Raw genomic sequence first — 11,689 nt, 5'->3', positions numbered from 1 at the left:
GCGAGCGCACACACACACACACACGGGCACGCGCGCGCCCGAGCAACCAATCATGTCGCGGGAAAACCACAGAGGTCTACTGTAACCGGAAAAGTGGGCGGAAAGTTCAAAAGAAACGACGCCAATGAGAGGAAGAAACCGTTACGTGGCTCTAGTCGAGGTTTCCTCGTGCTCTGAAATTAAGACAGAAAGGCGAGGGGATTCCCTGAATGCTGTTCATAAAATATGTAAATGTTTGTCTGTTATGTTATAGCACAAGGAGAATGATATAGGACTTCACGTTAATGAGTTATTCTGGATTTTAATCCAATTGTATTGAAAAATATATAAAAACTGTAATTATGATCATATCCATTATGATTATTCTCGACTCCGAGTGGAGTAAAGTGCCTTGAATAAAGTACAGTTCATTAGATGTGTGTGTGTGTGTGTGTGTGTGTGTGTGTGTGTCACATGTTGTTTACAATTGGTAGTGGTACTGTGAGATTAGAAAAACTAATAGATATAGCGTGAAATACTGGTAGCAAAGTATAATTTAAGTTATCAAAAAGGTAACTTCATCATCATACAGAGTAGCCCCCTTTAGAGTGGCTTATATTGTTATTCGTATGGATTTTTTTAGAATAAGTGATGTATTGTATGGCATTTTAATGTTGTGGCTAAACGAGGTGGGTTCTGATTGTAATTACAAAACCATACTTCTGGTGCAAAGCTGTTAATAAAGTTAATTTCCATAATTCAAGGTGAACTTTACAGCGACACCCATACCCTGCTTTATCATCTATTATTTTTGAATTATTGTCCAAATTATCATGCTGTATTTAATAAGACGTTGTGTTTACTGAATGTTATAGGATCATTTCCCCATAGACTTCCATGCAATTTGACATATTTTTGTAAAAAGAAGAGTCGCCCCCCGATGGCCAGAAGAGAGAATGCAACTTAAAGGTACTTTTGCCTAGCCTACACATAAAGAGTGATGTAGTAACAGTAAGTTAGCTAACATGTGAGATACTGTCGTGTTGATATCACTAACGTCTCTGAAGTTAGCTAATGTTAGCCATGGAAAACCCACATTGTTGAATTATCTTTTACATATTCGCTCAAACGCACGGTCGGTCCACCATTGTGGTTCTTAAACACATCCATGAACGTTTTTCTATGTTTTGAAAATAATTTATTGTGTCTGTAACTCAGCAGGAAGGTGAACCCCGTGAACCCGGAGGACGAGATGTAAAGCGGAGAAGCTGGAGGGAAACAACGGTCGATCTGAGGCTGAATGGCCACAAAAACACTTAACACGGTTGCTCCCTCTGCTGTGAGGCGAGCTAACTTACAGGAAATTTAACAAGCTAATGACAAATGACAAGACTAAAGATACTTGGCTGCAGTTTGCATTTGGCAGTTAAAGGGAAAGTTAAGGGAAACTGAACATACATTGGACTTATTTCTGTTTTGAAAGCTGTTGAACACTTTAGGTAAAGCTTTGATCCCACTTTCAAATTTATGTAAGCTTTATTCTATTTGTGAAAATGCAAAAAAAAAAAAAAATAGCTTTCACTGCTTTCCCCCCACATCTAGACCACATTGTACACGGTCTCTTTCAAAAACCACTGTACCTAGATCTTAAATGTGTAGACCAGATTATCCCAGAGAGGGCAAAGATGATTAAAAACAGTTACAGATTTGTGAAAGCTTTATTCTATTTGTGAAAATGCAAAAAAAGAAGTGATATTTCTGCTTTTTTCCACATCTGGACAACACTAGACCATTTTCACAAACCACTAGACTTGTCATATCTGGACAAGGTTATCCAAGTGAAGACGATGACTCTTTCAAACTCAGTTTGATTTGTGAGATATTTATTATTTTTGCAATATGGATTGGTGTGTTTTTTTAATGTGTTTATTTATGTGTGTGTCCTCCAGAAAACACAGCTGGGGAACCACAGGGAGGCTCACCAGAAGCAGCTCAGCCACCTCCGAGACGAGGTTGATGCAGGACAAACTAATGAAAGACCACTTATACCTGCAGATTTTATTTATTTTTTATTTTATTCTATTCTATTTGTCATCTTTGTTACCAAATGAATGGACTGAGTAATAGTCTTCATTGTTGTTGCAGCACTCCTAGTGGTTGTAGTAGCTGTTGCAGTAATGTTAGTAGTCATGTAAAATGTTTCACAGTTTTAGGCATTCAGACTACATTTGGTGCTTCCCCACTGAAAATGTTAGGAGCACCACTTCATCGAGATGCAACACAAGACATTCATATTGTTCACCTTAACTGTGATATAGTATTACTGAATGCTTTGGTTATAGACAAGCCACAGAAACAATAGTGTGGTATTTTTATTTCCAAGGAAATGACAAAGTGGCATAGTGCTTAAAGAGGAAAAACATCAAGGGAAATTGTGCTTTTTAAAATATAGACTCCAAATAATAAAATGTGTGGTGGGCTGTCCTATAAAGGTAGACCTATAATTTTAACTGATTGAACCCTGTGTTCACCACACATTGTATAGGTCTGACTGTCTCTTCTCTCTTCCACTCTTGACTGAATGCTGCACTCAGACTGTGGATACGCCAGTCACCAAAACTGAGGAATAATGAGTACAGATCGGCCACAGGTGCTATATCCACCTTTAGAAATAAAAGGTTGTCCAAAAATGTCATAAAAAATAGTATGCCAGAAAAATGTCGGGGAAAATATCATATTATAGTAAGCCATAGAAATGTCGCAAAACATGTCATAATATAGTATGCCAGAAAAACGTCCTAAAAAATGTCATAGTATAGTATTCCATGAAATAATGTAATAGTATAGCCTGTGCAACACTCTACCTATTGAGATCAAACTGTATTTTACTCTTTAATATTCTTTCTGCTCCCCACTGGACAGCAGAACCGGACTGAAAACATATGGGTAGTTAATGCACCTTAGCCCAAAACTAATTTATATCCCAAAAAATCTTTCTCTGCAAAGCAGATCAGCATATCTGCTGAAGTCGATATACTTGCATAATCCTTGCAGTTCTTAGGAAGTTTCCACACGGTTGAATACACAAAGCATCAGCGGGGAAAAAGAACTTACACCCTAAATCCTTTGGAGTAAGAAGACACTTTAGAAAGCTGGTTTACTTTAAAATTGTGCCGATGAATTACTTTTTAATAGTTCTTCAAGATATTTTATTGTTATGACTTTCACTCCAAACGAATCATTCATACAAAATCCTACAAAAGAAGCCACAAAAATACAAGCATCCAATAGATTTTTAGAACTTTAAATCAACACAATATCACAACAGGAGTGTTACAGCATGAAATGAAAGGAAGCGGTGCACTCAAGGAAAAACATTTCAGTTTTTATTTATACAGAGTACGGTTGAAAAGTTTATAGACTGTCTGTCTTGGGGAATATTCAACACTCGGATGCACATAAAACTCTGAGTGAAATACTCAATACTAGAGACATTTTTGTTTAAAAAAAGTCCTCTGGAAGTAGAGACCTTTCTGTAAGAAACAACCAATCAGAGAGCTTCAAAGTATTAATTTAATTAGAGACATGTCTGCTGGATAAATCCACACATTTAATTTTTGGAAGATTAATGGCATGTGTTCATAGTTTCGTTTTAATGCTACAATCCAGATAGTAAATGAGAAGTAGTCGTTTCTCAGTTTGTGCTTAACTACTGAGAGATTTGAGAGAAGGTCAGTAACTCAATCCAAGAATAGTGTGGATGTGAAACCGAGGGTTCAAATCCAAAGTGCAGCAACAAGAACTAAAAACTACAACAAAAGTCTGAAGGGAAAAGAGAAAATCCCCAACTAGCTAAACCGAACATGTATAAAACAATAGCTCAAATAGCTCAGGATGCTAGATGACTGGTGTGAACAAATATGCTATGAAACATTCAGCTTATGTTTCAGGTGAGATGGCTGATGGTGGTCTGACTACTGGAGGTTGTGGATTCAGTCCTCATGTGGTGCAGTGAATTCTGAGGTCGACCACCGACTGTGGAAATGTCAGACACACGAAGAGAACGGCCCTGATGGCTTGGAAGGTTAATGAGAGAGAAGGAGGGGGTTATGGAACAGAAAAGTCATTTTAACAATTATTTTTTTATTGAAAATGCGGCGGCCAATCCGACATGAGGTTATTAAGACATCATGACTGAGTGCTGATTTAGAGAGCCGTCACACGAGTGAAAAAAGGTACTTTGTGACATTTTTCGACATTCCAGTCTGACTTTTTTCATGACTTTTTTTCAACAAGCTATATTATTACTTTTTTCGACCTACTATATTATAACGTTTCTCATGATGTTTTTCAACAAACTGCACTATGACTTTTTTTCATGACTTTTTTCAACATATTGAATTATTAATTTTTTCATGACTTTTTTCGACATACTATATTATTACTTTTTACATTAATTTTTTCAATATAATACATTATGACTTTTTTTCATGACTTTTTTCAACATACTGTTCTATGACTTTTTTTCATTTATTTTTTTCGACAAACCATCCTTTGACTTTTTTCGGCATCGGTCTACTATATTATGACTTTTTTCGACATACTGTACTATGAATTTCTCATTACTTTTTTCATGACATGTTCTGACACAATGTATTATGACTTTTTCGCTATACTATTCTATGATTTTTTCAACATATTGTACTTTGACTTTTTCATGACTTTTTTCGACATATTACATATGAAAGTGAATTTAAGCAAAGGCTATATAACATATTTTTGTGACATTGGTATCTAAAAATCTCTCTCTCTCTCTCTCTCTCTCTCACACACACACACTCACTCACACACACCACTTGTTTCCAATTATGTTGCTGTCAGATACAGTGGTAGAATAATTCAATTAATCAGCCATTAACCTATAAATAATAGTCTCCAAATATGTCGTTACAGCTGGCATGGCGTGGGTACCGTCACTTGTTATTTATGTCTAGCAAACATCAATTACATGTACAGCAATGACAATGTAATGAAACGGGTTACAGACCACACTAGAGGGGTTAATTAGCCCGACATGATATGTTGTTACTAACATATTCCAACCTCCTAGAATGAGAGGATTCAGCTTACAAGCCCAACTTCACAGCATTTTTGCAACTGGTATTATGAGGCAATAATGACAGATATAGCCACATTGTGTGCTCTGTTATTACTGTAGCTTCTGAACATTTTACATGGCTCCTGTCATGTAAAGAGTTTTTCGTCTGTGTTGGCTACAATGTTTGTTTTTTACCCCCACATTTGAAAAGCCAAAAATCTGAGGAAATCTATCTATCTATCTATCTATCTATCTATCTATCTATCTATCTATCTATCTATCTATCTATCTATCTATCTATCTATCTATCTATCTATCTATCTATCTATCTATCTATCTATCTATCTATCTATCTATCCATCCATCCATCCATCCATCCATCTATCTATCTATCTATCTATCTATCTATCTATCTATCTATCTATCTATCTATCTATCTATCTATCTATCTATCTATCTATATTATATCGCTCTAAGGTCTAACAGCTAATAATATACATCTGTAGAATAAACTACTATTATTAAATTACTTGATATCTAGGTGTAATCAAGGCTTAACATTTGGAGAAAATAGGAGAAAAGAGTACCAGAAACCAAACTTGATGATTCAGAGACTGTTTAAACATTATAAAATAAACAGGTGGCAAGCGTGCTAATAAAAAAGGTGTGTCAGCACATTGGGTAATAGCACATTAATCCTCCCCTGTACTGTTTAGAAACAAGATATTAACAACACGCCCCGTGCTCGCTCGTTGCTTTATTGTTCAGCAACGCGTGAGATGCTAAAAAAGCATGTGTTCAACTCATGCAGGGAAACCTGTTGTTCCTCTGACTTCTCCAGTGTCAGTCTGACAGGCCAGTAAAGTGTTGTAGGAGGGGCGTGTAATGAATTATGCCTTCAGCTGTGCAGGTTTAGGTTGCTCCCTCTGTCCTCAGTGTTCACTCGCTGCCGAGTGAACGTTGAGGACAGCAGGAATGAGTGGGTAATATGTGTGAGGGCGATGGGCCATGGGACTCCTGATAATATGAACTGGGCTGGACTATTGCAGGTCAGTGAGACAAAAGTAACGCGAAAATGATCCATTGTGATGGTGTCTAATAACTGTGTCAGGGGTTTCTGGTTTTAATTCTAAGAAAAGCTGATAAATATGTTTTTGGTGAAAATGCAGATGCGAATGTGTTTCTTATTATTTTTGTAAAGCCAAACACGTTTTTCCATTTGCCTTTGTGTGTATATGTGTGTGTGTGTGTGTGTGTGTGTGTGTGTGTGTGTGTGTGTGTGTGTGTGTGTGTGTGTGTGTGTGTGTTTGTGTGTGTGTGTGTTTGAGGGGATCACATTACCTTCATTGTACAGTTGCCTGCTTTTAAAGGAGCTCATTCAGGCATAAAATATAAACCTCATAACCACCAGGGAAAACGTCTGCACTCAGTTTCAAGTGCAACAAAAAGTCATATCATAATCCATATCATGAAAAAAGTGTTCCTTTCTCACAGTTTGTTTGTTTTTTTCCCCCGTCAGAACCTGCTGGCTGTGATCCATCTGCAGCAGGTTGTATGTGGTCCCGTCCAGTTCTCCATCCCAGAGGAACAGGGGCCCGGTATTCTGGCGGGGTCACTTAGTAAACACTTCCCGCCTCCCTACCAGCTCCTGACTCAGGAGTATCTGTGGATGGACAAAAACACCGGGAATTTCTACACAACGGAGCAAAAGATGGACCGCGAGGCCCTCTGCCCCGAGCAGACAAAAGCAGAGGAATGCATTATTTTACACAATGCGATTGTCGGGCCCTCAGGAGACCTTATACAGTTCCCTGTGATCTTAGAGGACATCAACGACAATGCGCCTCATTTTCAAAGCAGTGAAATACACCTCAGGGTGTCTGAGGACGTGACCGTGGGGACCAGTTTCTTAATGGACGACCAGGCTCAGGACGGCGACGCCGGATATAATGGCGAGCTACTTTACCGCCTCGAAGATTCTGATGGAGTTTTCGGGCTAAGAGTGGAAGAAGATGGGTCTGTCATCACGCTGGTGGTGCAAACAGCTCTGGACAGGGAGACTCGGGACCTGTATCAGATGGTGCTGGTTGCCACCGACTGTGGCTCACACCCTTTAAGTGCTTCGGCAACTTTAATAGTCACAGTGACAGATGTTAACGACAACTGTCCAAGCTTTAGCTCCGACAGCCCCCTTAATGTCACCGTTCCCGGAGACTCCCCCAAGGACACGCTGGTTGCTCAGGTCAGAGCCACGGACCCAGATTTAGGCCTGAATGCTGCCATCGTCTACTCCTTCAGTCCCAAAGTCTCCGAGCGGGTCAAGGATCTCTTTAGCCTCGACAGCCTCACCGGGTGCATCAGACTATCACGGGACCTCCGGAGTGACAACTCCAAGGAGCTGCTGTTGAAAGTGTTAGCTAGCGGCCATCACTGCCCCCCTGCAGACACTCAGGTAACCGTATCCGTGCTCCCCAAGGCGAACCGAGAGCCGGCGATCAAGATCGGGTTCATAGCGGAGCATCACAACCAGACGTTGGTGTTACCAGAGAACCAGCCCCCCACCGTCTTGGCGCTGCTCGAGCTCGAGGGTGACAGCGGCTTTAAAGGCTTGTCTCTCGCCATCGAGAGAAAGGTGCCTTTCACTTTGAGCCCGCAGAATGGCAAATATCTGCTTTCCACATCAAAGCCCCTCGACTACGAGATGAAAAGGGAACATCATATTCCTGTGGTAGTGCAGGGGAGACGGGCTGACGGGTCTGTGATCACTCCTTCCAGGCTGGTGATTAGGCTCTTTGTGGCAGATGTCAATGATAATGCACCATGTTTCCTCCAGTCTCACTACCAGCTGGAGGTGGAGGAAAACAACCAGCCAGGGATGTCACTGCTGAGGGTCTCGGCGTCAGACGCAGACAGTGGATACAACGGCAGGGTGACATACAGGCTGGACGAATACACACCCAGCGTCTTTAACATTGACCCCATGACAGGTCAACTCTCCGTGTCAGCTGCTCTGGATAGGGAACAGCAGGGTCTCTACAAGCTCACTGTGTTCGCCCGAGATAGTGGCTCGCCCCCCTTGGAGTCCGTCGCCACAGTGTCCATTCGTGTTTTGGACCAGAATGACAATGCACCTGTTTTTCTAACACCTCACTTCATCTTTTTCATCCCAGAGAATGTACCACCGCTCGCCCAGGTGGGGAGGGTTGGGGTGACGGACCCAGACGAAGGAGAGAATGGGAACACAGAGTTGCATGTTGTAAGCAGCAGTGGACTTTTTGTTGTGGACAACGCCCAGGGGACCCTGCGCACCACCACCGACTTGGACCGCGAGACGGACGACCGCTATGAACTCTACCTGCTGGCCAGCGATCACGGCCGCCCGGTCGCTTTGACTTCCACTGCCAGGGTAACAATCTTTGTGGAGGACATCAATGACAACCAGCCAAAAGTGATCCTTCCCAGCAGCAACTCCTCGTGCCAGACCGTCTCTCCGGCAACCGTCGCGGGCACCATAGTAACAAAGATCTACGCCATCGACGAGGACTCGGGGATGAATTCGGAGATCACGTACACCGTGGCGTTGCCAGAGCAAGTGCAAAACAGCAGCCCCTTTCGAGTGGATTCAAGATCAGGAAACATCAGCGTGGCTCTGCAACTTCTACAGAAAGACCTGGGAATGCATCACCTGTTCATTGTGGTCAGAGATGGAGGGAAACCGGCTCCACTTTATACCACTGTCTGGGTCAACCTGCTGGTCAACGAGAGCACGGGGCCCTGCCACTTAGACAGGGCGCCCACCTGGACAGGGACATCTGACCTGGTTGGAACCCCCTCAAAGGCCACCATCTGTGAGGTGGAGGACACCAGATCAGCTCAGCTGACACTGTTAGCGGGCCTGGGTATGATGCTGGTATCCACGTGTTTGCTTGCGGCGACCGCCGTGTTATACCTGAAACAGAAGAGACGGAGTCAGAACAAGAGGGGGCACATTGAGGAGAATGAGATTCCACTCAGACTCAAAGACAAATATTACGCTGATGATTAACAGAATAAAGCAAGCAACGTGTGTAATCCCCACTTGCACTCTGTCAAGGATGAAATCAGCCTGCGAATGAAATACATTCTGAATATTTGTCAAAGGCTTCTTGCATTTTGATAATCAAATCCAATGAATTATTGAGATACACGGTGTATTCAAATATTGTAAAACTGCAACATTCTGTGGGAATAAAACATTTTTTTCTGATAAGTTGAAAGCATATAAAGAGGTGATCTGATGAGGGAAGTATTAGAAGTTCCCAGCAGAGACTTACAACACTGTAATTTGACATATGATGTGTGCAGTAGCAGCCATCATAAGATTACATATCACACTTCACTGCTAAAATACCAGTCATTATCTTTAAGGATTGTTCCCCGTGACCCCTGCAGTGTGAAGGAGACTGAGGTAATGGTTTCTCAGATTTCAGACTCAGAGTGATGGGGAGGCTAAAGTATTTAGACACACAAAAGGGTTGAATGTTCCTCCGCCGGGGAGGTGATGAAAGTCTCTGAAGGAGCAGCTCCGAGACGATCACAGGAGGCGGAGTGCAGCTGTGGACAGGTGAGAGGCGGCAGAAGGAAGGCACACCAACAGCTCCAGTCACCGCCTCACACCTGTTACCCGATAGCGCTGCTTGTCACCCACAGAGCTGGATCGCACCCAAAAGGCAGGGGGAAAAAAACACACACATCTACAGCACTGTACGCAGTAATCCAACAGGCTTGTTGTTGTGATGACAGATGTTTGGAGTGAAAATCACACTGTGTTCAAAGAAATCCTTAGAAAAGCGGTAACCGGTACATTTGTATGCTGGAGAACAATTGAGATATCAAAAACAAGGTTAAGTGATGCATTAAGAATGGATGAGTCAGGGTAATGTGCGTTTACCAAACACAATTACACAAAGAGGGCTGGATATCGGTTTACGCTTCACAAAAAGAAATGTACTTTTATCTTTATCAGAAACTACCGAGCGATCCTCTCAAGAAGCACCTGTGAATGCCACGAATGGGAGTCTGTAAAAAACATTGTACAACATCCTGGTAAGTAGAGAGGGAAGCTTGTTCAACATGACGGGTGTTTCTCTGAGGATTTCTGAGCTAGCAGCGCAGAAATAAATAATCTAATAGGGTTGTTCTGTCACACAAAGTACATTAACTTAGGGGAAATGGAGGGCCAAATAACAAATTAATGAAGCATTTTTAACATCAGGAATTACAGACCCCATTAGATTCAAACACATTCAAATTCATGTGAAACTATACATATGAGACACTTTTGACCTGATTGACAAAATGTGTAATATCCTTACAGACTGGATTGTTTTGTATTTGTGTGTGTGTGTGTGTGTGTGTGTGTGTGTGTGTGTGTGTGTGTGTGTGTGTGTGTGTGTGTAGACAATCATGTATGAACATGCTTTTTTTTGTTGTTGACAGAACTGACTTTGCAAAAAAAAAAAAAAAATTGCATTATGGGATAAAACCCAATGTGCCTGCTTGCTGTATAAATGCCGTGGCAGGGGAAAGCCTGCCATCTGCTGGACAAAGCAGAAGCCAAATCATTTTTTTTATTTTTTTATTTTCCATTTCTGGTGTTTTGCCAGAGGGTGTAGATGAATCAGAGGACAGTCTCTCACTCCGACACAGTCAGGTCACCTGAGATCATCGATGCGTCCCCGCTGCATGCTGCTCTGCTGCGCTCACAGCACATCTCATCTTAATCAAATGCATCCCCTCCCCTACTAAAGCCGAACATTTGATAGGGGGTCATGGGGTCGCATGAGCTGAAGTGGACAAAGAAACCAGCTGGCATCGACCCAAATGCCAGTGGACTTATTCCCAGAGATACACATCAAGGGGGTTTTATGATCACAAATGACATAACAATCAAGTCTAATTAAAAACAAATTAAAAAGGGCAGCGATGCTGAGAAATAATCTTATTTCCCCTCAACTATCCGGCTTAAAAAGGGCCCTATCTGACTGAGTAATCCACATATTCATGGTCTGTGAATGGCAGCTTATTTTTTATTTTATTTTTTTGGAACATTCCTGGACTTAATAGACCCATTCAAGAGATAATGATAGAGCACATATCAGTTTTTGCCAGATCTTTCATATCATACTGTATCTCAAACTCTGCAGTCAAACAGATAGCATCTGACAATATCCAGGCCTGGAGAGCATCACCTGACTGTCCACGGGCCCAGAGCGGAAGTTCAGGACGGATCACCTCCACTGTCCACTGCTTTCTTCCCACGGAGCATGTCAATTATCCACGCACTGCTTGTCATTTGGTTGCATTTATCGGAATTGGAAATGTTGCCACTGGCTCTTAGATAGAACCGAAGGCCCCGGAGAGCCAAATGCAGAGTTGGAGGAGCATGAAGCTGCAAGTTGCTCTCTCTTTCTCTCTCGATATGCAAATGTGCGTCAACAATGAACTACGGGCATTTCTGCGAGCGTAAGAACCTTGACCTCCTCATTATTCTCCGCCTTGAAGTTCATTGAAAGGCGACATTGTTTCTTTAAGATTGCACTCGCAGTCATCGGCGGCTCTGTCCATTGTTTG

The 11,689-nt window shown here is 41.9% G+C and overlaps 1 protein-coding gene across 1 annotated transcript; it reads left to right on the top strand.

The window, feature by feature from the left end:
- The first annotated feature begins 5,917 nt into the window (after nucleotides 1–5,917).
- On the top strand, nucleotides 5,918–9,148 carry pcdh20l (protocadherin 20-like). Its single transcript, XM_084009674.1, has 2 exons — nucleotides 5,918–6,126; nucleotides 6,597–9,148. The coding sequence occupies exons 1-2, from the start codon at nucleotides 6,079–6,081 to the stop codon at nucleotides 9,120–9,122; spliced, it is 2,574 nt and encodes an 857-aa protein (XP_083865800.1). The 5' UTR covers nucleotides 5,918–6,078; the 3' UTR covers nucleotides 9,123–9,148.
- The last annotated feature ends 2,541 nt before the right edge of the window (nucleotides 9,149–11,689 follow it).

The sequence above is a fragment of the Eutrigla gurnardus genome (assembly GCF_963514095.1).
Source record: "Eutrigla gurnardus genome assembly, chromosome: 5".
NCBI lineage: Eukaryota > Metazoa > Chordata > Actinopteri > Perciformes > Triglidae > Eutrigla > Eutrigla gurnardus.
Note: the sequence above shows the minus strand (reverse complement) of the source record. Positions and strands in the feature narration are given on the sequence as shown.